The sequence below is a fragment of the Botrytis sinoallii genome (assembly GCF_014898435.1).
Source record: "Botrytis sinoallii strain Bc 23 chromosome Unknown BSIN_037, whole genome shotgun sequence".
NCBI lineage: Eukaryota > Fungi > Ascomycota > Leotiomycetes > Helotiales > Sclerotiniaceae > Botrytis > Botrytis sinoallii.
In genome coordinates, this window is record NW_024066064.1 from 1 (window position 1) to 26,385 (window position 26,385).

A 26,385-nucleotide genomic window follows, 5' to 3' on the forward strand; every position below is an offset into this window, starting at 1 on the left:
TTTTAAAAACTTTAATTTTGAAAACTAATAATTTATGAGGAAAAATAGTTAAAAAAATTCATTCATTTTTTAATAATTTTAATAAATATTTGCTCTAAATCTTAATTTGAATTTATTTTATTAAATTATTTATTCAAATTTTATATAGTTAAAAAGTTGAATAAATGAAGGTTTTTGCTTTGTTTTCGCTTAGTGTGCGATAAGCCGGGGCAACAACTCTTACAACTATTATTATCCATACTATTCCTTTTTCATATACTAAATTGAAATATAATTTAATAATAAAACAAACCCATTTATATTAATATACAAGTTATTATCTCATCATTTCTTTTCAAATCGATTATGTATCAATTCATTAAAACAAATTTTCATTTATTATTAAAATATATTCCCTATTTCAAAGATTATTCAATTATTATTGTTTTCTAAAAATATATATACTTTATCTATTAATATTATATTAAACAAACATACCTCATTTTTTTATATATATTTAATCAATAAATGCTTTCTATTTTATAATCTATCGAATTTTATCTTTATTTATTATTAAAAACCAAAAAGCTGATTAATAATAAAAACCTAAAATTAAAATTTAAACTTAAAAACTATTCTTTCTAATATTATTCATTTTACATTATAATCTTTACATTTCTTTCAAATATGAAATAAATCTAATAAAAATACAAATAAAGAATTCACAATTACTAATTTCAAAAAATCATGATTCTTTATTTTTTAATAAAATCTTAATCTTTTCAAACCATTTTAGATTGATCATTAATAAAATTAAAATTTAAACTTAAAAACTATTCTTTCTAATATTATTCATTTTACATTATAATCTTTACATTTCTTTCAAATATGAAATAAATCTAATAAAAATACAAATAAAGAATTCACAATTACTAATTTCAAAAAATCATGATTCTTTATTTTTTAATAAAATCTTAATCTTTTCAAACCATTTTAGATTGATCATTAATAATAATAAAATTATTAAATAGAAACATATAATATAGTTAAAATGAAAAGTAATTAAACATTTATTCAAACTTGGATAAATAATATTCTATATATTTTCGATTTAAAAGTCAATTAAGTCAATGTAAATTTCAAACATATTCCAAGAGTTCCTTTAATCAATAAATAATATCTATAACTCTACAATATATCAATAATATATTAATAATATAACATTTATATAATGATATATTCAATTCTTCTCATAATACTTCTATATCTATTAAACACTATATAAATCTTTGATATCAAAATCTACTAATCTCTTAACTATATAAATATTTAAAAAAACAAATTATTAACAAAACTTATTAATTCCGATATCTATAAATTTATTTGAAGTCTAGAATTTGCTTTAAATATATTATTATTAAAAAGCTTTATAATTATGTAAAAACTATGGCGTATAGACCATATACCGATAGTATAGGCTCATATAATCTATATAGTTAATATCTTTAAATAGTATAGTCTTAGTTTTAATATCAAATAGCTTTAGAATTTAATATTTTATGTTTATTAATCGAAGATAAATCCCAATTCGATATTAAGTAGTTAATTATTTTGCTCTTTATTTAAATAAAATCAAAGTGAAATATTGTATTATAACTACTTATTGGTAAATATAATTGAAAACTTTCGAATATCTAATTTTTTTATTCTAGATTTAGAAATTAAGAATTTATTATATAAGTTTTATAACTATCTGCTTTTTTATCCAAATTTTTAATTCTGTAGGATCATTTTTATAGGGCTATATAAGATTATTAGGAACCTCTTTAAGAATATTAAGTTATATACCTAGGTATCAAAAACGAAATTAATATTAGATTTATTACTTATAAATATATAACAATATTATATATAATTTACGAGTATATTAATAAATCTATTCTTTCAGATTAATATCAAAGATAGTTTTAACACAAATTGATAGTTTCTTTGAAAAAACCTTTTTATTATATTCTTTTATTTACTTTTTACTATTATTATCGTAACATCGAATTCGAATATCATTAAGAAGATTAAAAAATAAATAAATAAATCCTTATTAAAAAAAAAGCAAGATTCGCTTTTTAATATTCATTTGCATAATTGAAATTCAAAATCTTTTGAAAGTCTATCATAAAATTTATTTATTTTTTATATTTTCTTTATAATAATTATATACTCTATTGAATTATTTAGTTCATTAGAATTAGAATAAGATTATTATTATTATTATTATTATTATTATTAGTAATTTTCAACCGGGCCGTATAGGCAAGCCTCCCAGGGGCATTACGGTTGGGCTAACTGCGGGATGATCTTCTAATTATATGATCCTCTTTTCCTAGGGATAAGATCTCAATACCCTTAGTAGCCTCCCAAGCGATGGCTAATGCATTTGCGCCTTTGTCTTCGATTCTCTGAGTGCTTTCATTGTGTGCTTTCCGATCTTCTATATAGTATTTGTTTGAAAGCTGCTTTATCCTGTAAGGGTAGCTTTTGTATATATTCTATTGTAATATGGTATGCCGTGTGCAATTAGAATAAGATGAAGAGATAGATTATATAATATTTTGTTTTTAAATTCTATATATTCTTTTATTATTAGAATAATTTTTTTGAAGATAATTATATCGAAGATAAATAGTATGTAGTTTATAGATTATAATTAGAATCAGGAAATAGAAATAATATGTTTTTGATATAAATGTATTATTATTATTTTGTGATGAATATAGGAGGTTTGATATAAAGGATTATTTAGAGAAGACGATAATAATGATAATTAATTATATAATGGAATATCCTTTTATCTATCAAATCATATTCTTTATATTGAATAATTGATATAAATTTTGATGATAGTATATCATAAATATAAATATATATATTACCTGGGATATTATTGAATCCAAGAAATTTATTATAATTTATTCTTAATCTTTATTAAAACCTAAAGAGATTAGTTGTTTTATTTCTTTAGAATTAGAGCTATAAAATATTAATATGATTATTATAGGAAAATTATAATATTATAGATGTTTATATGTTTTCTTTCTATTTGAAATATACAATCTCAATAAATAGTAATACAATAATTATTGAAAAAAAATTCTAATTATTTATAAGAAATAATATATATCTAATTTACTATAAAAGTTTATAGATATAAAAGTATATATTTATTATATAAAATACCAAAGAAACAATTTATGATATATTTAGAGATATTAATACAGAAATCTTTTAAAAAAACAGATATAGAATAGAAAATCTATAAAATAAGTTATATTATATAAAAATTTTGTTAATCTAGTACTTATAGAATATAAAGATATCTAATCTGGTTTTGAATACAAATTAGTTTCTATTTTTTTAGAATCAATTTATTTCTCATTTTCAGCTTTATATTAAATCCTTCTAATTAGAAATGTAATTCTTAGAATTTCTTAAATAACTTAAAACTTTAAAGTTAGTTTTCTAAATTATAGTAATTCTAATTGATTTCTAAAAATAAAAATCAATAGAGGAATTTAGTAAAAATAATTGTAATAATAATTGTAATAAAAATCAATTTAAAAAAAGATAATAATAATAAGTATTAAGGGTATAAATTCTTTTATATTAAATCTATATTAATTAAAACAATGAATATATTGGTTAAGGGGCTTCTGAGTGACAATAATATTGAAAATCATATAAACAATATAGAGAAAAGATTGTGATTGTATTGAAGATAATAGATTATATAGAGAGTATCTTAAACAAACTATATAAACTGATTATAAATAATAAGATTAATAATATTAAATATACAAATCTAAGAGATTAAACAATAATTGATTATAATAGTAATCATTATACTTATATTAATGAAGATAAAAAGTCTTTTTAATAATAATAAATAAATTACTTTTCGAAATTATGATAATTAAAATTATGAAATAGAAATTAGTTTTTTATAGAAGAATAATTATTATACTTTGTGATATAATTATAAAGAATAATTATAATTACAATATTAAGCAAACAATAATAATGAATATAATTTGAATATAGGTATTCTTTTTATTCACAAGATTTTCGAATTTAGGGAATATGAACCAGTTGCATTAATAAATCTATAAATTATTTTATAATACCAATATCATTTATAAATTAATTGATATAACCAATAAATTGTAAATTTTATAAAAAAAATTTCAGTTTTAAAATAAATTAATGAAATATTTATAATATGAATATACAATTTATAATGAGAATTCATTAGTAATTATTAAATAATAAAAATATAAAAGAAGCCTAGTATAAACCAGATAATATTTAGTAATGTAATTATAGATATTAAAGAATATGTAGATATAGGATATAGATTTTGAGACTGATATCTTCTTATAATAGTTAATATACAATTCAACATAAATATAGATTTTATCAAAATTTATTTGAATATAAATTTATAAATAATAATAATGAAAAAGGATCGATTTCTTAATTTATATAGAATCTGTAAATATATATTTATACAAAGCTGATAAAAATAGAGGGTATAAAAGCTGAATAAATTTAATTGATAGAATGTATTATTAAAATCTTTATACTCTTTACAATCTATAATAATAAGTTAATTACAGTATACTTTAAATATAAATCATATTTTATAGATAAATTTAAAACTAAAATAATTATAAAAAACAATATTTTAGTTTCTAAAGAAATCAATATAATAGTATTCAAAAAGCAAAATTTAATTAATTTATATAGTAGTAGTAAATTCATAATCGATTCGGTCTATATAGCTATGCTAAGACCATGCGATGCGCCTGTATCTGTGATAATTTATATAAGATTATAATATTTATTATGATATTGATAAAAGATTTAAATCAAAAGTATATTATGATAAAATCAAAAACAAATATTAAACTAGTTTTAAATCAAATAATACTGATTGTAATATAATACAAAATAAGAGAAAAGAATAAGAAATTATTATTTCAATTAAAAGAGATATTATTATATATATATAATACAATAGGATTGCAAATCTAATGATTAGAAGATTATCATATTCAGTTATATTTGTTTATTATTTTATTTCGGGAATAAGTAAGTTCATTATATATAAGGATATTTTTTCAATATAAATATTGAATAAAGATATCGGTTTCATTAAACTATTAAAAAACAGATAATTAATAATAAAACTGTATTCTAAACAAAAAAATAATTACAAAGATCAATTAAAAGCTTACTTTTTAAAATTCAAAACTCGAAAAATAATGGAAAAAGGAAAGCAATTAAGGATCTTCGAATATTTCAATTGGTTTCAGAGTATATCTTATAATATTAATAAACCAATCAACTGAGATAAAACATATATTTGAAAACGTATTTGGAAATAAAGGGAAGTACATTTATAAGTAAAAATATAAATATCTAAATTATAATTGCTTCAAGCATTTTTCAATATTAGAATCTAAATTAAAATATAAATTGAAACCCGAATTCAAATCTAACAAATCTAACAAATCAAATAAATCTAATAAATTTCACAAATCTAATAAATCTAATAAATCTAATAAATCTAGGGAAAAGAAAAAGAAAACTAAAAAGATAATAATAATAATATATATTTTATATATAAACTTAAGTCGAGCATAGCAAATATCGAGAGCTTGAGGGCTGGCCCTCATATATATTATATCATATAAAAATAACAAATTAGATTTATTATTAATGGGGTTACTGATATTATTAGTATTATTACTAGCTATTGACAAAAATGAATTCGAAGTCTATGAATTCGTAGGGTTTCAAAATTATTATAATAATCAAAAAGAAAAAGAAATTCTGTGGATCTGTAGTCTGAAAATTCTTTTTCCCCGACAGCTAGTATAATAATATATTCATCTCCTTTTAATTGAATATCGATATCCATTAAGATATCATATAGATCTTGAATATCATAATTTATTAATTTTTTGAATATATAAGTATTGAGAAAGATAAGATTTTTAATAAGCTTGTTAATCTTAATATTTGTAAATTTATTTAGAATTTATTATTCATAAAATAGATATTATTATCAGAAAACTTTGCAATCAAATAAAACAATTTTAATAGAATAAATAATAATTTACTTTTTAGATATATATAATAGATAGAGTCTTGTTTATATAATAAAACTTTCTCTTAAACTAGATTTGTTAAAAAAGATTTTATACTTTATTCTGTCTATATATATAGAATACAAAGATCTTATATAATACTATAAAAGATTCAAATATTATAGTATTTTTTCAAATATTTCCATAATCATTAAAAGACCCTTCTTAAGTATTTAATATTATATCAAAAATCACTAATTCAATTTGGGAAATTACTTAAACAATCAATTTTACTTCCTTTTTTATTAATAATAAAAGACTTTTGTAATCTTCTATTTTTGATATTATAATTACTAATACTAATTGAACTTTTTAGAATTACTTGATTTTATATTACAATGTATTTTTATTAAGAGTATTTGTTTTTTCTTACTTTTATTTTTCTTTTTCTTTTCAATAAAATTCTACTTTTTTTTATTGAATTTAAATAATAATTAAAGATATTATAAAAACCCTTTTTTATATCAATATACATTTTTAGAACTTAATATTTATTTATTTTTAAAAATCATATCTAGCTGTTCGAAATTTTCAATATTATTAGTTATATTTTAATTAATAGAAAAAAATTCATTCCAATAGATTTTAATCTTTGTATATATAAATTGCTTTTTAAGATATTAAATAAATCTATAGTTAACATTTTCCTGTATCTCTCAAAGATTTTTTAGGGTTAGCTTTATCCCCTTAGATGCGTTAAATAAGCTCCGCCGCTTAACAGAGGCATATCAACCAATCAGATCATCAGAATTCCATGATCTAATTCAATATTCAAATTCAATCTTTAATATAAAAATCAATCAATATCATTTTTTTTTAAAAATTTCAAATATAATAATATATACTAATTTTCAATCTCTAAAAAAAATTTAAATTAAAAAAAATGGAAAATGGAAATCAAGATTTTATATTTTAAATAGTATAACTGAAAAACCATTAAAATAACTATTCTATTCAATAAAACTTCATTATTCAAGATATATCGCACAAACCACTTTCGGAGCCCATTTAACGCGCCTGAGGGGATACTGACTTGATAAATATTAATAAATATTACTACTACTACCCCGACAACTAATAGCGCTTATAAATAATTAAGAAATCAACTACCTTTAATAACAATTTTATTTATAAACAAACAATATTCTAATATTAATAAATTTAATTCTCTCTGATATAGTAGTCGATAGTTTATTATTAAGCTTCATTTAGTTTTTAATATAATATATAATATTCTCAATCTAATAATTTAAATAATATAGTCATTATTATTATTATTAGTATAGTTATTAATATAATCATTAGTATAATCACTGATATAATCACTACTTCGATTATTATACTCTAATTATTAAGATTAGTCTATTCATTAATAGTAAGTTTCAAAGGGATAGCGAAGCTAATATAATCATAATACTACTTTCAATCTATATTTACATTATGTTCATCCATGAACTTTTGTGTTGTGTTGTGTTCATGTAAATGATCAATTGTTTGCTAGTAAAGACCCTCTTTTGATTGGCTCCATGATCTGAAAATCCATTCTCGGTGGAAGCTCATCTTGCGTCCAATATATCATGCCATGTCTCAACCAATCTGCATACGTTCCCGGTACTACATCTGATCCATCATGCTTTCTCCACAGCGATCCCAACGTCTCACCAAGTACCCGTATAATAAGACCATGAGCGAGTTTGAAGCCAAAACTCCTTTTCAAACAAGCTTCGACAATCTCTCTTGCCTGTCTTTGCTCCGGATTCTCTGTTTCCCCATTACGAGGAATTGGAAGTGACATTAAATCAAATGCCATTTGTCCATTCCAAGCCGTGAACTCGTTGATAAGCTGCGAGCCTTCCATGTATTCGATGGCATAAACATGCTCAGCAGAATATCTTGGTCCATTCCAGTTGTCATTCTCATCAACTAGTCCCAGTACCATCGTCATTACTTGTCCTTGAATGATGTAATCTGTCAATAGCTTGCTACAGTCTTCAGCCGAAATGGTTTTTCCATCCTCCTCAATAGTGAACGAACCCCCCATCAATTGGACTCCTTTCAGCAAGGGACTAGAATGCATTCCCTCTGTGCTCGTCTTGCCGCCATCTGCAGCCCACAAAGCCAGTAATAACTTGTGTGACCTTTCAAGCATGGGGTTGTTTTTTTTCGAAGCTAAGAAGTAATTCGTGAGACAGCGCTCATCAATCGTACCTGCATTATACGACAAAAGCTCAAATGGCGAAGCATCGTTATCAATGGTCTCCCGCCACATACGATCTAGATCACCGATTTGCATCATTCCCACATCCGCGTACACACCACCATACTTTAGGAGGAGGGGAAATCGGACCAGATCGGATGTGTGTTGAGGGCTGTGGTCGCCTCCAATAGCACCGTCTATGAAAGCACCAGGGAAGGTACCCAGATCGCTAATGTCCAAAAAGTTCGCGACGTTTAGAGGTGAAGATGGCTGTCGATCGATTACACGGACAGTCCAACCTTGTTTTGAAAACCTCCGGTACCAGGCGCGAACATTTCGTTGAGTATAATGATGCATGTTGGAAAAACCACTATGCCAGAAAAACCAAATGTTCTTTTCACTTGAAATTGGCTTAGGGTGTAAAAGATCATAATCGATCTCTGAATCCGGTCGTAGATCGAGAGATTCTTTTGGAATGACATGTACCCCTTCAGGTCGAGTATAAAGATCCAAGATAGAAGAAGACATGTTATAATGGCGTACTGTGTATATGGATGTTTCGCTTGGAAGCATGAAAGTCGTGGGAGGTAGGGAGACAAGCGATTTGACGTAGTAAACAGGTAACGTAAAGTGTTTGTGGTGTTGTAGACAATTGACGATCTAGTGTGAATTCTCGAGAAGATTAGGAATGAGGACTTACTGTTATATACTTGAACTCTTTGGATGCGACACCGACAATTATTTGATGGATTTCAAACCATCAAACATATGGACGTAGGATTGTCCCAATCGAGTAAAGTGGGCTCCAACTCATCAAAAATGGGCGAGTAGCAACGTTAGTCAAAATGAGTCATTTAAGGTTTTGCTAGCTTGGTCTAGCCCTGTAGATAAGATAAGGCTCCTGAAAGCTCGCTAGAGACTTCGATGCTGATGTTGATTAAGGGGAAAAGAACATTAACGTGAGATATATTTCTCATCTGTTGTCATCTCTGGATCACTCCTTACAATCATCAATGGGCCAATCAACCCAAGGAGAAGAACCGGGATCACAACCGTAGGCTAGCAGGCATCTTATTGTCCCCGGGCATAATAACTCACGATATACAAGTAAAACCGGCCCTATCCGAGGGCTCTTGAGCGGTTCAAGCCACTCTTTTGGCGATTGGATATCATTTGATCAAAATACAAGTAGAAGGTCAGATTGTCTATGCACTTTGACTATGCACTTCGACTTGATCCTAACACATCATACCTTGATCGATCCGATGTACAATAACAAGATAATTTCCGCTGAGTATCACTAATATACTATATACATTCATCAATGACTAGTCATATAAACAAAAGCTAGTCCCATTTATCCCAATAGAAGCTCGACTTCTTGCTATACCTGCGATCACCCATCAAATTGCTTGTGGATATGCAAGATCAGTTCCGAGGATACATCCAAACGGACCGTTGCGATTACTACGCACAATGAAACAAATGAAATTGATGCATAATGACCGCCTTTGATCTTGAAATCCCATGATATTTTTACCTTAAAAACTCCGCAGCAAAGATGTATATAACCCATGTTATGACCGTCAAGTTCTCTCACGCTTCAACACCCACTTGGCGATTCTCGTTCTCCTGGTTCACATTTCCACTTCTCTCACCGATATCTTTCTCGACTATTACCGTCTTGCCATCAGATTCATTTGGCGTATCCTTTCCAATCAATTTCAAGAAAGCTCCCAGGTCTTTTCGTACTGTTGCCAAAACAGCCATGCAGTCAGAACACACCCTTAAACAGCACCATGTACATTTCCATTGTTGTTCATAGTCTCCTTTCGAGCAAGTTTGGCATTGGAGTGGACATAAATTATTTCGTGACCGTCGCATAAATCTGTGACTTTGAAAGCAGTCAATGTGTTGTGATGTAATGGGAGGAGCTGGTAGAATTGTTCCAGGAGCGGGGAGTGAGGAAGGTGACAAAGGGAAATAAGAGTAAGAGAGAGACGTTGCACGAGAGGTAGTTGTTCGAGAAGTCTGACGGGAATGTGGGTCTGTCGTGACAGTTGGAGTCGTGGACGTAATAGATGGTGAGAAGGTTGCCGATTCAGCTGGAGGTGAGGGCTGAGGTGTAAGGATAGTTTTGGTGGCATGTGGCTTTTGGGGTTGCGGTGACCGGACGACATCCAGGGGAGATGTGATGGTTAAAGTCTCAGAGGGACTCCGAGAGTGGTTGCCGTGAAGAAGATTGGGCACGAGTGGAGATTGTTGTGAAGTTAATCGGACGCTCGCTGTTGCAACGGAAATATCGTGTGCGTGACTAGCATCCGACTTTATTGGTACTTGGGTTGCGGATGATAGATCGCTGGGTGGTGTAGTCGGTGAAAATACTTGTGGTGTAGATGGTTGACTTTGATCTTCATCCGATCTTAAATATTCTGGTGTTTGCAGACCTCCATGAGGCGAGTATGGTGCATTTGTCGACTGTGACGTATGCCCTTCTCCAAGATCTCCAGACTGGTCAGTGTTGAGGTCGCCATGCCCACTGAGTTCATGAGACTGATCTGTGGCTTTTCGTTTGCTGACGTCTTTCAGCTTCGAAATCTTTGCGCCCATCGGCGGTACTGCTGGTGCTTGCGGTGCTTCACGAGCAGGTATGAGACCTCGTTCTCGATCAGAAAGCTCTCTATATCGGAGAACCTGACTTGGCAGTTTGGGCAAGGAACGATCGAGTGCTGAGTTGCCGTTTTTGGAAGGAGGACTTGCCGTTGAGCCGTTACTCTTTAAGAGTTTCAAATCAGGAAACTCAATTCCCTTCTGGGTTACCAACGATCTTCTCCTCCAAATTTCTTGTGTTGGAGAAGATTTCCAACTCGATAAAGATTTTGGGCTTCCCATATCCTTTCTTGGTGTCGTTGGAGATATCTGATTCTGTTCATCTTGCTCTGGTATCGGGGGAGTTTTTCGAAACTCTGATTCAGTATAGCTGAGTGAATCTTTGGTAAAGTTGCTACCGCCGGACAAAGTTCGAGAAAGGACAGAATCAGAGTAACCTGAAGATGATATGCTCGCAATGGAAGACTTTTTTGACGCGATTGAAGTACTCCCTACGGCTCGACGTGGAATTGACATTGCTCTTGAGCCTTTCCTCTCTGGCAGAGAGCTCGTTCTTGCTGGCAAAGAAGGCAAGGCTTTTGACATGATTGCTTGTTGAGAATCTTTCAATTCTATTGGTGCACTGGGAAGCGCCTTCGTGTACTTCAAGAGGGGCTCTCGATACGGCGAATTGACTGCTGTATCCATCTTGTTTCAAGTCTCGACTTTGACTTCTTGTAAGAAAACAGCGATTGTTCAAGTGTCAATTATTCTTCAATGTAATAAATTGCATCAGAATTGCAACAATAAGAGAAAAATGAAGGGAGACAGAAAGCACACAAATTCACAGTTATTCGACTTTCTTTGGTACTTTGGGTGCGATATAAAACAAGTCGCCAACCGGGATCCCTTGAAATGGTCAAACGACGGAACGATGAAAAGGGAACTTCGCAAGGGCATGTATGGACTAGATATCTTGCAATAAGTTCATGCATTTGTTTTGACTAAAGTTCTTATTGAACTTGTCCTACAACGCATGGATCTGGATATTGATGATGATGAAAATTGAAACAGATGAGGAGTTCTAGAAGGAGTTCTACACTGAAAAAAAAGAGGGAAAAAGACCGATGCCATGGAAGGGAAGCAGGATTTTATCTATTTTGAATTCATCCCATCATGAACGATACATGCATGGGATGTAGGATAGTGTGAATACCTACCTACCTTAAATTTCAGATGAGGTGTTTTTGAGTTTATTCCATGCTATTTGATACATTATGCTTTGTTATGGCAGAAGGTAGGGACGTGAGGATAGAGATAAGAGGGAGAAGGTCAAGAGGGGTTCCTTTTCCATTTCATTCTTTTCTTTTCAATCTATACATAGAATTTCAAGAGTTTGTGCGTAGACGGCGGGGGGATTTCCAAAGCCGAAACTTCAGGTGTGTATGAGAATGATCGTCATGATGATCTTCGTAGATGCCGGCAGATAGATGGATGGATAGATAGATGGATGGGTAGATAGATAGATAGATAAGTAGGATGAGATAGCAAGGGACCTTGACAAGATGGTTTTGACGTATGCGTATACCTTGTCGTGGTATTGATGTGATGCGATGTGATGTGATATGATGTTGTACTTTGAATAGGTAGTGAGTGTAAGGTTACGTTAATGCTTTCTAGACCTCGTATTAGAGATTGGGGCTGAATCAAATTGTGAGGTAGCTTTGCTATGCATGAGGAGAGATGGGTTTAGGAGAAGGTTAAGTTTATCTATCTACGAAGTAGATGATATGTATATATGTGTATAGAGATATATATAAATACTTACAAGTATGTGTATTATACATACACATTTTATACACATACTACGTATATACATTCATACTATATACATATAATATATTTCCCGGAAGATCATCATCAGGTTGATATTGCTTGGGTAAATGGACCATCAAGACTTTGAATTCATAGATAAGAGTATGAGAATGAACATGAACGTGAACATGAACTCCAAGATATCTCCCATCTGATATGGTCCTCCCGATAAATCATGAAATTAAATCTGTTCTCGTAAAGAGAAATGAAGTATCAAATATATCATGTCTTTATCAATTATATCGTATTCCTCTCTCAGTCCTAGGTAGGTAGCTACATATTCTTCCCTCCCTCGGATGTATTGCTCGTCTGGCTCACTTGATCCCGTCGTCGGTACAATCGATCAACCTGAGTTAATTGGTCGAGTTGACGATTGATTTGCTGTACTCTATACGATTGAATAGCTGCATAATTGATTGCGATAATGTATGTACCTCGATCAATGGTGTAAGGTACCACGAATCCCCGTACCCTAGATAGTCGCTGCGAGTCTTTTCTCAGAAACACAAGGACACGACACGACACGACACGACACGACATACTTTTATCTGATTGATAAACTCTTAAAGATGCTCCAGGATCACACATATACAACATATACAACATATACATATACATCATCAGATACAAAGGGTAATACAAATCAAGTACAATTGACTCGTACTTATTCCATACTACCTATTCACCACTCACCACTTGCCAATAGCTGATTTACCCGTAGCAACCTCGTAGCTTCGTAACTTCGTAACTTACCGCAACTTCAACTGTGATTCTGTTCCCCATACAATCCTGCATTGCTTTCTGCATGGCCTTGCTGTACTCGAGTATCAATAAATAAAAATATCGCTAGGATGTCAATATTTAAATAGCATGTCAACAGAGCAACACAATTGTTACATTCAATTGTTTGACAGAAACGATTAACAAATAATTGAATATCCAATTCATACCTACATAAACATAACAAACAAATCATGTCAACAATACCATCAAGGACAAGATCAATTCGTAAACCTTCAGAGAGAATTACTAATCTAAGTCGTCCCGATATCAAATCATCTGTGGTTGCAGCGCCCGAAAACCTAGCTTCACCCAGTCGTTTACCCATCAAACCACGAAGAACAACCATATCAACCGCATCGAGCACTCCCACATCTACACGGCCATCGACTACGAGTTCCATTGGTACCAGCAATGCTTCTATACGCCCCCCATCTACCCGGGCAAATGTGACCAAACCTCCTACGACGGGTGGTCAGGCTCGATCAACGTCTGTTCGAAATTCATCTGCTGCGACGTCCGAACCCGTCAAAGATCGTTCAAGACCACCTCTAACTTCTACAAATCGGCACATACGCACCTCGTCGATCACTTCTGCTACTACAAGACCGACTCATCTACGTACAAACTCTTCATCGACAATATTAAACAATCCCTCCACTGTCCTCCGTCCGCCCAGTCAAACATCACAAAGACCTCGCCCACCCAGTCAAACGTCACAAAGATCTCGCCCGCCGAGTCAAACCTCGCAGAGAGCGCAACCGCAAGATGCCCCAGTGAGAGCACGTCCACAATCCCTATACGGAGATTCATCCATTCGCAAACCTGCATTTTCTACTCTCCAACAGCACTTTTCACCCGCAAAGAACGTTGGTTCTAAACCGCATCCTGCGTCCTTCCTCGCCGCTCCGACTCCCAGCAAACTTCCTGCGAACATTGCGATCACTGCGGAAACCGCAAAGCTCCAGAATGAATTATTACAATTGCACTTGTTGCATCGAGATGCAGAATTAGTTAACAGACAATGGAAAGCGAGTGCGAAGAAGAAGCTTGGGGCAAAGTTCCAATCAGTAGTAAAGAGACACGATGAGTTAGTTCGCCTGGAGGTAGAGGAAGCTGGAAGAATCAATGCTGCTGCTTTCAAAGAGTTGCAAGATATAGGAACTCCTGGGTGGGGGTTGGAAGAGAAGATACAACTACTCGATGAAGTGCTCAACGAAGCTTGGAATCTAGGCGAGCCTGGAGGAAAATATGCAAGGCTGGTGAGAAAATTCGAGAAGTGGGTTATCAGGTGTGAGGAGATTTTGAGGGATAGAGATCACGATCAAATGTTGGATGATGAGGAGGAAATAGTGTTCATTGAGGAATTAGACCTGGCGTGGAAAGACGAATGCTTGGTCCTAAATAGAAAACTCGAAGGATGGCGAGATGCTCTGGAAGATCTCGGGAGGTTAGAAAAGGAGTCTACAATGGCAAGTGTGGTGGGCGGTCTCAGGGCCTTGGTGGGTGGCATGCTTCTAGAGTTGGAGGCCATGGCGCAAATAGAATCAGATGCGGTGGCATTAGAACAGGAATGGATTAAAAGTGTAAACGGGAGCATGGAGGACGATAGCAATACCCCGGTTGCAGGAGCAGTATGGCGATTTATGTAGGGTATCGTGGGCTAGAGACCTTATTCTCAAGGCTTTACAGAGGACCCAGCCATAGTTGGCGGAAGTCCCGACATGGCATTACAATATCTTCAGATATGACACCAATTTTCCAAGTACAATTGATGTGATCTGAAAAAGACCACTGCATCTTTGCCCAGTAGTCGCGATATGGAGAACAGCTTGTGCCCTCAATTCAAATCATCGTGTTTCTTGCTATCTGATAGCCGCTGGAATCTCCCGAAAGGTGACCAAGGCATGCGAACTGGACTATGAAGCCTGTGCCCACAAATTCGTGATGCATCACGCATGCGCGATTTACGTCCTACACGTGTACCCCTTAAGTAGGCCAATGGCACGATGGTTAGTATAGATTTCATTTGAATTTTGAGACTTATATTCATAGCAGAGCTCAAGTGGATTTTAACATGCTGTAATCTTACAAAATATCTCCGTGATACCCCATTCACCACCAAACCGTATTAAATCGTCAACATTGGTTCGAATACACAACCAAAACATTGGAATGATGCACCCGGTCATGAGAAATCAATGATGTGCAGTGAGATGATATTGTCAATTGGAAAAATTACTTGTTGTATTCTTATTTATGGTATCTCACAAAAGCATATCAGGCCATTCTGTATAATCCCAGCTATTCCATATCACCTGTACCCCAGCCTCTAGCTCACCCAGCCCAAAGACTTGTACGTCCTTAACCAAAAACGCCGTCAAACCTAAGCTATGCATAAGTGCTCACCGCAGACCCCTCTAGAGATATTCAATCATAGTAAGACTGAAGAGATGCAACGCAAAGAAGCCCATGAAGGTCCTGTGACTTTCTGCCGAAATCAAATGGCGAACAATCGTTTATAGCTGTATCCCCGTGAGTCATAGAACAAACTCCTTCTCAGCCAATCGTTGTGTTGAATGCAATTGCTACGAAGTGCGAAAAGATTTGGCTGAAAAATCTATAATCGATCAAACCCGCTGGCTAGCAAAATCCAGGACCTCGCAATCATCTTCAAAGAAGCCCTCCTCGTCCTCATCACCTGGCCTTGGGGCACCGTTAGAACTAGCACCCTTGCGCCTTCGAGTAGTAACCACAATTTGCTCCAGATCCTCGTGATTACTGTCTGCAACCCTCATCACACGCTCAATGGCGGAGGATGGGAGAGCTCGATGGTAAGAAGAAGCTTGGTAATCGTCCTCCGTAAGTTGGGGTGGGCCGACATCTAATCTCACACTTTCTATAGGGCCACCAAATGCCCACGCCTTTTTGGATGAATCAGCCGTAATATTGTCAGACGAATTACTTGTAGACGTTGAAGGAGGCAATTTAGTCTTCCCGTGAGAATAAACGTGGAGGCTAACTCGCCGATCTGTATGAAATGGCTGATATGGAGCATTCGACTCAATCTCTGCTTGAGGTATTGAGGATTCAGCTCCAGATGGGGGCGATACCCGAGTTGATCCTTGTCTCGCTTTCCAGTTCTCTCCTGCATCTCTGGTCAATGTTTCAAGAACGTCGTCGGGTACTGGCCCCGGAGCAATCCTAATATCAGGTAGAGAAGGTACTTGATACTCGACGTATTTGGCACCCCTAGATGCTTTTTGCTTATCCGCAGGGCGATCTGCTCTCCTGCCTTTCACGGTGTAGATTCGTATGATGCCCCCACCAACTACGGTGATTGAATCGCCATGTTTCCCATTAAAGAATCTGACGCAGTTTGGGTTTGGAATGTTTCTGCTCTTAGGTAGATGCAATTTTGTTCCACCTGATTTTCGCATTTCATTCATTTTACCAGTTGCGGCGCCCACAGAACGGCTGATTCCAGCGGCCAATGCCTGTGTTCCTTGCCCTGCTTGCGACTTCACGCTCGCGGCAGTGATGCCTGGAATGCCGACACTACTTCGACGCCTGCGAGAACCTACCAGAGGCCGAGCTACGGTCCATAATGACGACACAGCACTTGAGGCCACCCCAACAGCAGAAAGCGCAGCACTATTGGCATCAGTATTTACCTGCTCAGAGTTTCCGGGTTGGATGCGTCGTCGTGGTGGAGGCCAAGTAAAAGCACTAGCTGGAAGATCGAGGATATGAACCGTTCCAGGCTCAGTAACCATTGCAGCACGCTCACCGTGCGGTGCAGTCCATACGACGTCCACGATTCTTGCAATAGTCATGCGCGAGAATTGTGCAATCTGTCGTACGTGTGGCCCATGCAGGCCTCCGCTCTGGGAGCTCGCCCCTTTCAGTAGAGATGACCTTGAATAGTGCAATCGCATAAGATCCCAGACAAACTGAACATCGCCTTTACTACTTGCCGTGAATAATGCGAGACCGCTAGGCGCAAGTGACAGGAAACTACACCCATGAGGCACGGGGAAAGTAGCCAATGGGTGAATCGAAGATCCCGAGGTTTGTTGGGCGAGCGAGTCCAAGTCAAGAATTGAAATCAGACCAGGATCCTTGCTTGCAGTGCTCGCTTGGCTATTGATTCCATGCGTAGGAGGGAATTGAGGAGAAATATTCTGGGGGGCTGGGTACCCGTTCCCACTGTTCGCTTGCTGGGGTGTAGATTTGTTCCAATAATTATTCCAATATTGAGCACCTTGTTTGCCAACATAGCCTGAAATTTCAACAATTCCTTGTGTTGCCGCTTGAAGAACTTGTTTTAACACCCCTTCACCACCAGGAGTATCCACAAGACAGTTTACTGCAGGAAGATGAGGTGGAGCTTGTGAATTCAAGCCAGGGATGCGCCCTGCTGCAATATTTTCTGGGATAGTAGCACGGAGTGAGATTTGAGAAGTGGCTGCCGAAGGACAATAGGCTAGCCAACGTCCATTTAAAGATAGGATTGAGGCCTTGTATTGAGATCGCGGGCTAGCCTCAGCTTGACGTCCACCTTCAGCAAAATTGTTGAAAACAGCGGGATCTACGGAAAGACCATGTTGAACGGTTGTCCATACCTTCCCAATACACTTGAACTCAACTTTCTCACCACTATCCCGCTGCCGAAAGATCCATGTTTCGCCAGTGATACCTGAAGCCACGACAATGTTACCCCGATCCGCTCGAATCGTTAAAGAACCGATAGGGGCTGGTGCTGTAAACAACGGGCTTGATGGAGGTATTGGTACGTGTATTTTCGGGGTAGATAGTAGGGTGGCAATATGTCTCTTTGTGCTCAAGGAATATATTTCCACGGTTGTTTGATAGTAGTCTATCAAGTCATCATCGTTGTCGCCGTTGACGGAGCGGGCTGGTAGTCTTGGGGAGCTCGGGCCCTCGTCGTCAACTGGAGCGGGAGGACTTTCTGAAGACGCTGTATATTCGGCGCTGGAGCTGTCACTGATTGTTCGAACGGGACCGTGTATAACGACCGCGATCAAAGGATATTGGAAAGCAAGTTCCGATGAAGCAGTCCACGGAAGGATCTTGGCATTGTAAACCCCGCCTCTCAAACCATCTAAGGTGAGGATTTTACTGAGACCTCTCTTGGTAACGTTATGAATACTAAGCCCACCCTCAAATCCGGTGACAATCACGCTGTTCGGAGGTTTGTTTGTATCTTGAGCCGGATAAGTATCAAATCCACAAAAAAAGCCCTTCTCACCAGGGACCAGACCCGAAGTTCTTGGTGACAACATAAGATTGGTATCGGGCGCTCCATGGAAGTGGGCTTGAGGTTGATGTGGGAGTGGCGGATAAGGATTGTATCGCATCGCCTGTGATTGTTGTGAATAGCTTGAAGTACGTCGAGCTGCATAAGCCAGAGCGGAGTGGTATTCTTCAGGACTGTATGGAAGGTTTCCATCCATTTGGTAACTCATAGGTCTTCTACGGCCTACTGCACTTATTGGCGAAGAAGATAAGGGAATGTGATTATTGGGAGACCCCTTTTGTTCTCTCGCTGGATAGCCGTAGTTCGTGATCTTGTCTTCGTATGAAGATGGCAGAGTAGGCGGCGATTCACCGAGACTTATAAGGTTGTTTGGAGAACTGGAAAACGCTGGAATATCCTTAGCCCATTCATTTGTATTGTGCGTGACGGAAGAACCCTGAGAGGTCGACGATAGTGCCTCCAACATCGGTGATGTCACAGAACTGTCATCTTGTATGGAAACAACTGGCTTCGTCTCCGGGGATGGAGTTGGAGGAGTCACCACGGGAGATTTGTTCTTACTAAATGAGTTGGCAGATTAGCAATCGTGTATGTTCAGGAGAGCCTTTATGAACTAAGAAACCCACGATTTCGCGGCATTATTCCTCGTCACCGCAGCCATAACTCCTCCAGAACCACCGCCGCCATCCCTCGCCGACCCATTCTTTTTGCCGTTCTTGGTGGGAATTTGCACTCCAGCTGAAGCGCCTTTGCCAGTTTTACTAGATTGTGATGTTCCGCCTGAGTTGTTGTTGGTTTCGTTATCAAATGAGGTGGGCATTCAAATGGTTATAAAGTCCTGTTAAAGAGACTTGCGCGAGTTTGTATAGTTGATGTAATGTAGATGTAGTGTTTATAATCTAGGACTCGGGTTTGATCGAGGTTGGCACGATAATGAGGTCGTGAGGTGTTTCGGATGTCTGACACTTGATAGTTTCCCGGGCTTCCTGAAGAAACAGAATTCAGGATAACGCGCGGGAAGATTTGAATGATAAAGAATGTATATTAAAGGATGTGTGTTTGTAAGTAACTCTAGGGAAGGTAAATGAATATTGATAAAACGATGTCTTTATGTTTGTAGGTTGTTGTTGCTCTCCCTTCTTCATAAAGAGCTCCTGAATCTAAGCCGGGCTGGATGGCTGGCTGGGCTGGATGGCTATCTGATCTGGTATCGTAGTCTGGTTGGCATATGTTTGCGGTATGAAGAGGGGCATTCGCCAAGAGTGGGGAGATCATGTACACCTGGGCACGAGTTGACCGTATCAGTCAACGGATGGATGATTCAGATATGCAGGATAAAGGTTTGTGTATACATACTCGTGGAAGCTAATGGATATATAACCAAGTTGTCAACCTTGACTTGAGAAAGTGTAAGCAAAGTTAAGTTGTTTGATTCTTTGATTCATTCCATCTGTTCTTATGATTGCTACTGCTACCTATCTACTGCTACCTATCTACCTTGGTGTCGACGACTACATATAAAACACTTTGTTATTGTTGCTATTCACATTACCGACCTACCTAGTAAGCATGCCGAAGTGCATACTTACATTCCGTAATCACTATCGGAATCGCATTCCCATTCCCATATCCCTTTCCATTTCCATTTCCATTGTCATTGTTCTTTTGTTCTTTTGTACTAATTATAGCCACTTCGGTTCAATAGATGAGATGCTTTTCACATCCCGATGCTACACCGCAATATGCGTCGTATTCGATGGCATTCTCCTTAATACTTTAAACATCATTCTGATAGACAAGGTCATTAGGTACCTGGTCTGTCTATCAAAGAACTGTGCCCTTCCTCGCAGCTGATTTCCGACGCCCTTAGACAAGTACTCAAATAGTGTTACCTTGGTATTGATGACGTTTGATATCAGCTCGATGATGGTCATGGGACCAAGTGTTCCTTACCTATTATATCTACTGCTAGAATCCGTGATCATAGATGAATTCATAGTAGGGAGATGATTGACCGGGAGACTAATAATAACTCTCGCGTCTCTGCAGATCTCCTTCCTCTCTTTGTACTTATCGCTGGAGCAAGCAACATGTGCCCATATCGAGTATTGGTATTGTATATGTATTAGATTCATTGGCTCTAGCGGTGGCTACCTGAGTGATACACCACAATGGGTCATGTAACTAACCCCCTTTAAATCTTTGAACGTACCGAGCATAAGCTATACCGTGGATCAAACAGTGTCAAGGCAATTGAGACATCTCCAGACTTGTAACTATTCATACATATCCGGGCTTCAATCGAGGCATATCTGTACTGAAAATCACTTTGTAAATTACTTTATAAATTTGACTGATGTTCATGAAAGCAGGCTGCATAGCAGATCTCAGTCAATTAGTCACGTTGGAAGAGGAGGATATCGCTAGCTCGATTGTCAAGTGATATTAGAACAACGTCTCCTGCAGGTACAGCAAACCCGTTGTTGCTGGTGCAAAACTGTTTATTGTTACTAGGATTTTCAGATTCCGGAGTGCAAAGCCGACCGCGTTCATAATCCCCAAGGGTTCGCTCATGACAACACATAGAAGTTCGATTGAACCACTGGTACCATTATCATCACCAAGTGCTTAGACTGAAAATTGATATCTGCTTATCATGGGTATTTTGTGCATATATAAATTCCTCACAAATGCCAAAAAACTCACGCCCAACCTTTCCACAATTTGCGCCAAATTTTCCGCGGGCTCCCACTGACTACCAGGCAAGCATACAATGAGTTCGATATCATATAAATATAAGAGACTATTGTGCTGCCGCAACACCAATCCCATTAACCCGATCCGCCCCAATATGACCCATTTATGCCTTCTTCTTCAAAGCAGCTTTCGCTTTGGCAGCCTTCTTTCTGTTGCTTCTGATCATGACCACACTCAAAAAGGACCCGACGACAGCTGATGCCAACAAGATAAGGATGACAGGTATTCTGATTGCCCAGACTCGAGGAGGGAATACGTTTTGGAGAGGATGATCGGAGTCGACGAATGGCTGGACCCGACAGTTAGCTTTGAACCCCTTTCTTGATGAGGGCATAACATCCGTACCATAAGTAGTGTCCAGATGGTGTAGTAAAGGAAGACGACGGAAGCAGCGACAAGCATCGCGAGGCCAACGAGTTGATCGAGCTGCGAATGTTAGCATAACTTTCAGCGCAACTGCGAAAAAATCAGCTACACGCGCGGGTTGGATATATCTTACCATTGTTGCAATAGACTATTAAAGGAGTGTGATGAAATCAACGCGAACACCGAAAGCTTGAAGGTTTGAGAGGTGTGCCTTTTCCTTACTTTCTAGAGTGAATATCGTAAAGAAATTGAAGACAATTTGATTGTTCAATGCAAATGAGAGCTTCCTTTCCCTGTCAAGTCAATCTGGTCTTTCGTAATCCATGGGGGAGTGGTGCACGGCTCTCATCTAAACAGGTACAATAAAAGCTACACATAACTTATGTAAGATTGAATACTAGACAGTACAATGATGTTTTGCAACTGTTTTGTTGCAGATTGTGCGAAGTAAACTAAATGCTGTACCTGTCTAGATGCTCCATATGTATTGATCAAACAACTATATTATAAGTTATATTTTAGAATAATTTTATCAGAACAAAGTGAAGGCAGCACCTGAGGCAGCGCACGTGATTGTTATCTTATCTTAGCTTCATCGCGTTCATTAGCGCGCCATTAACCCTGCGTCAATTCCTCATTTTCACTACTGGTCACCTTCATAAAAATAGACAACCCATCTGACGATTTCAATCGTTACAATAAACCCACGCAATCATGGAGAAGAGATCGGAGGAAGAGAAGCAAGCTGCTGCGAAAGCTGAATATGAGAAACTTCTTACGATGCGATCTGGTGGTACCTATATACCACCTGCGCGCCTACGAGCTCTACAATCTCAAATCACCGACAAATCGAGCAAAGAATATCAGCGAATGGCCTGGGAAGCTTTGAAGAAGTCGATCAACGGTTTAATCAACAAAGTGAATGTCTCAAACATAAAACATATCGTGCCAGAGTTATTCGGAGAGAATCTGATTAGAGGTCGAGGGTTATTCTGTAGGAGCATTATGAAAGCCCAGGCTGCCAGTTTACCATTCACACCAATATATGCCGCCATGGCTGCGATCGTCAATACGAAACTTCCCCAGGTTGGAGAGCTTCTGTTGAGCGTCTATAGTGCAGTTTAAAAAAGGTTTCAAGAGAAACGATAAGGCTGTTTGTCTTTCTGCCACCACATTCATTGCCCATCTTTGCAATCAACAGGTAGCAAATGAGATTGTCGCGGCCCAGATTCTGTTGTTACTTCTCAATAAGCCGACGGACGATAGTGTGGAAATTGCGGTTGGATTGACGCGTGAGGTGGGTCAACATCTCGAAGAGATGAGCGGGCCTATTGCTCTGGCGGTGTTCGATCAGTTCAGGAATATTTTGAATGAGGCAGATATTGATAAACGGGTGCAATATATGATTGAAGTCCTTTTCCAAGTTCGAAAAGACAAATATAAAGATAATCCTGCGATCAAGGAAGAGTTGGATCTCGTGGAGGAAGAAGATCAAATCACACACCGCATGGCCTTGGATGATGATATTGACGTCCAGGATGGATTGAATATTTTCAAATTCGATCCTGAATGGGAACAAAACGAAGAATTATACAAACGAACTTTAAAGCGGAAAATTCTTGGAGAGGGAAGTGACGATGAGGATGATGACGACGAGGAAGATGATAGTGAGGATGATGAGGAGGAAAAAGAAGAAAAGGCTTTAGAAATTAAGGATCAGAGCAATACGGACCTCGTCAACCTACGACGAACCATATATTTGACTATCATGTCTAGTATCGACCCCGAAGAATGTTGCCACAAGCTGATGAAAGTTACGCTGCCACCCGGACAAGAGCCAGAACTTCCTTCCATGGTTATTGAGTGTTGCTCCCAGGAGAGAACATACTCAAAGTTCTATGGACTCATTGGGGAGCGGTTTGCAAAGATAAATCGTCTTTGGACCGATCTTTTTGAACAATCATTTGCAAAATACTACGATACCATACATCGTTATGAAACAAACAGGTTACGAAATATCGCGAGATTCTTTGGCCACCTTCTTAGCTCCGACGCTCTTGGTTGGCACGTTTTGTCTATTGTACACCTTAATGAAGAAGAGACAACATCAAGCAGCCGTATATTTATCAAAATTCTTTTCCAGGATCTATCAGAAGCAATGGGCATGGCAAAATTGCAAGCTCGCTTGAAGGACGATATATTGCGACCTTATTTCGAAGGATTGTTCCCTCGAGACAACCCTCGCAACACAAGGTTCTCCATCAATTACTTCACAAGTATTGGGATGGGTGCTATCACTGAAGAGATGCGCGAATACCTACAGAATATGCCAAAGCCAGCGCTGCCAACCTTACCTGCGGCTGCTGCCGATGCTACATCGGACTCAGGAAGTTCCGTTTCTAGTTATTCATCATATACAGGTTCTTCCTATTCAAGATCTCGTTCTCGTTCTCGTTCTCGCTCCCTCTCTCGATCCCGGACTAGATCTCGGTCTCCATCCCGCTCTCCATCCCGCTCTCCGTCTCGCTCTCATTCCCGGACTCGGTCCCGGAATCGGTCTTTATCTCGGTCTTTATCTCGGTCTCGGTCTCCATCTCGTTCTCGTTATCGCTCTCGTTATCGATCTCGGACTAGGTCACGGTCCCGCTCCCCAAGCCGATCTCGCTCCCCGCCTAAACGATCTCGCAACGGCGATAGATACTCGCGATCGCTCTCCTCAGAGCGGGCACCAAAACGACAGCGACGATTGTCTGATTAGATTTCGATTAACCGGACACTACAAATTGCATTTGCTTAATAAGGGGGCTTTCTGGGAACGGGGCGTGATACAAATGTATTTAATTTTAATACCCAGTTCAAACAAGAACAGTGAATTTCAATCAACTTCCAACACACTACCTGTAATTTTGTGATAATCGGAGATGATTCAAGCCGAATTACTTTTCGGCGCCACCAGCGCCCGTATGACAACTTCATTACTTGAGTCAGCTGTTGGAGGTGTACTTTGCGATCCATATGATTTCCCGATGAACATCAAGGATCCGTCCCATAAGCTCGGGGGTACCTTTGGAGAATCAATGGTCGCGTGAACTATGGTAAATATAATCCCGAGGCAGAACGCTCACTTTTTACATGTTTTAGCAGGTCAGTGTAGTTTCTTCAACGTCTACAGTTGTGTGTATAACCTCTGTACTGGTAGTACGAAGATATCCCAGACCTCGAGCTTGTAATAGTTGGCTGATAAATCTAGTGATCCGTGTTTTGTGCAATTCTTACAACACTGTAGGTAGGCGTTTGTCATGCACGCAAAGATGTGCCCCTTTCTCACTGACGGTAAATCCTTGGACGTATGCAGGTTACCATTCCAATACTTACGAAGTAAACATCCACTCAAACACTTATATCCCCTAGAGTGCCAGAGATGGGCTCCGAAAATGGTTCGTGCGATATACCTTGAATGATAAAGCCTTATTGGATAGAATAGATATTTTAATGGTTTTTTCAGTCACGTTATTTATAATATAGAATCTTGATTTCAAATTCTGATTTTTTATAATTTGAAAAAGAATAAAGATCGAGAATTAGTATATATAATAATACTCGAAATTTTGATATGGAATGATATTGATTGAATTTTATATTAAAGATAAATATGAATATTGGATCAAATTCAAGAAATCCTAATGGTTTAATTGGGTTAATAAGATCCCTGTTAAGCGACGGAGCCCATCTCTGGCACTCTAGGGGATAAAACTTACTCACAAACTTTAATAAGGCTAATTCAGGAATATTCGACTAAGGATATTCACAACAAGGTTCAAATTAACTCAAACCGGGTACTTTAGTCAAACTCACTCAGTGGAGATGTTGAATCTGAGTAAGCAAGGCCTTGTATGTGTAAGCGTTTTGAACTTCCACCAATGTTCCCAACCCCCTGACTCCCAACCGCCAAAAATGATCACCACCACACCCACCAACCACCAACCATCAATCACACCACACCACACCACACCACCCCATTTCCTGAGAGAAGAGGTCATGATGGCTAATCCAAAACCTTAACACAAAATCAACAGCCTTTCCTTCCTTCTTAATCCTGGTTGTTGTTGAACCCGCTCGTCAAACGGTCTACGGGATATACTATTCAACCATCTGAATGCATACCTAATCTACCCGCAAATTGCCAGGCCAAGACTCCAGCAACTACCAGATGCTGTACCACTGTCATATTGTGAATCAAAATTGACCCTTGTCATGTTAGATACTAGTCTCGTAAGGACAAAGCCAGTCAGCCACGAAATATAAACCGTTTCGAGGGACTCTCGGAGGGAGGGATCAAATGATTCCCATCACAT

At 36.8% G+C, this 26,385-nt stretch overlaps 6 protein-coding genes across 6 annotated transcripts; 2 read left to right on the top strand and 4 right to left on the bottom strand.

Annotated features, from left to right (window-relative positions):
* Positions 1-7,671: 7,671 nt before the first annotated feature.
* Positions 7,672-8,910, bottom strand: EAF02_011851 (uncharacterized protein; the record flags this gene model as incomplete). The annotated part of the gene is made up of 1 exon (XM_038907899.1): positions 7,672-8,910. The coding sequence occupies one exon, from the start codon at positions 8,908-8,910 to the stop codon at positions 7,672-7,674; it is 1,239 nt and encodes a 412-aa protein (XP_038752244.1).
* Positions 8,911-9,978: 1,068 nt separating this feature from the next.
* EAF02_011852 (uncharacterized protein) lies at positions 9,979-11,679 on the bottom strand (the record flags this gene model as incomplete). Its single annotated transcript, XM_038907900.1, has 1 exon — positions 9,979-11,679. One exon carries the CDS (start codon positions 11,677-11,679, stop codon positions 9,979-9,981), a length of 1,701 nt encoding a protein of 566 aa, XP_038752245.1.
* A 2,141-nt stretch (positions 11,680-13,820) lies between these two features.
* On the top strand, positions 13,821-15,278 carry EAF02_011853 (uncharacterized protein; the record flags this gene model as incomplete). Its single annotated transcript, XM_038907901.1, has 1 exon — positions 13,821-15,278. The coding sequence occupies one exon, from the start codon at positions 13,821-13,823 to the stop codon at positions 15,276-15,278; it is 1,458 nt and encodes a 485-aa protein (XP_038752246.1).
* A 550-nt stretch (positions 15,279-15,828) lies between these two features.
* EAF02_011854 (uncharacterized protein) lies at positions 15,829-20,041 on the bottom strand. The gene is made up of 2 exons (XM_038907902.1): positions 19,534-20,041; positions 15,829-19,467 (listed from the first exon to the last, which is right to left on the bottom strand). The coding sequence occupies exons 1-2, from the start codon at positions 19,725-19,727 to the stop codon at positions 16,257-16,259; spliced, it is 3,405 nt and encodes a 1,134-aa protein (XP_038752247.1). The 5' UTR covers positions 19,728-20,041; the 3' UTR covers positions 15,829-16,256.
* A 1,726-nt stretch (positions 20,042-21,767) lies between these two features.
* EAF02_011855 (uncharacterized protein) lies at positions 21,768-22,166 on the bottom strand (the record flags this gene model as incomplete). The annotated part of the gene is made up of 3 exons (XM_038907903.1): positions 21,768-21,953; positions 22,010-22,090; positions 22,164-22,166. The coding sequence occupies 3 exons, from the start codon at positions 22,164-22,166 to the stop codon at positions 21,768-21,770; spliced, it is 270 nt and encodes an 89-aa protein (XP_038752248.1).
* Positions 22,167-22,744: 578 nt separating this feature from the next.
* EAF02_011856 (uncharacterized protein) lies at positions 22,745-25,119 on the top strand (the record flags this gene model as incomplete). Its single annotated transcript, XM_038907904.1, has 3 exons — positions 22,745-23,116; positions 23,169-24,432; positions 24,962-25,119. 3 exons carry the CDS (start codon positions 22,745-22,747, stop codon positions 25,117-25,119), a joined length of 1,794 nt encoding a protein of 597 aa, XP_038752249.1.
* Between the last annotated feature and the right edge of the window lie 1,266 nt (positions 25,120-26,385).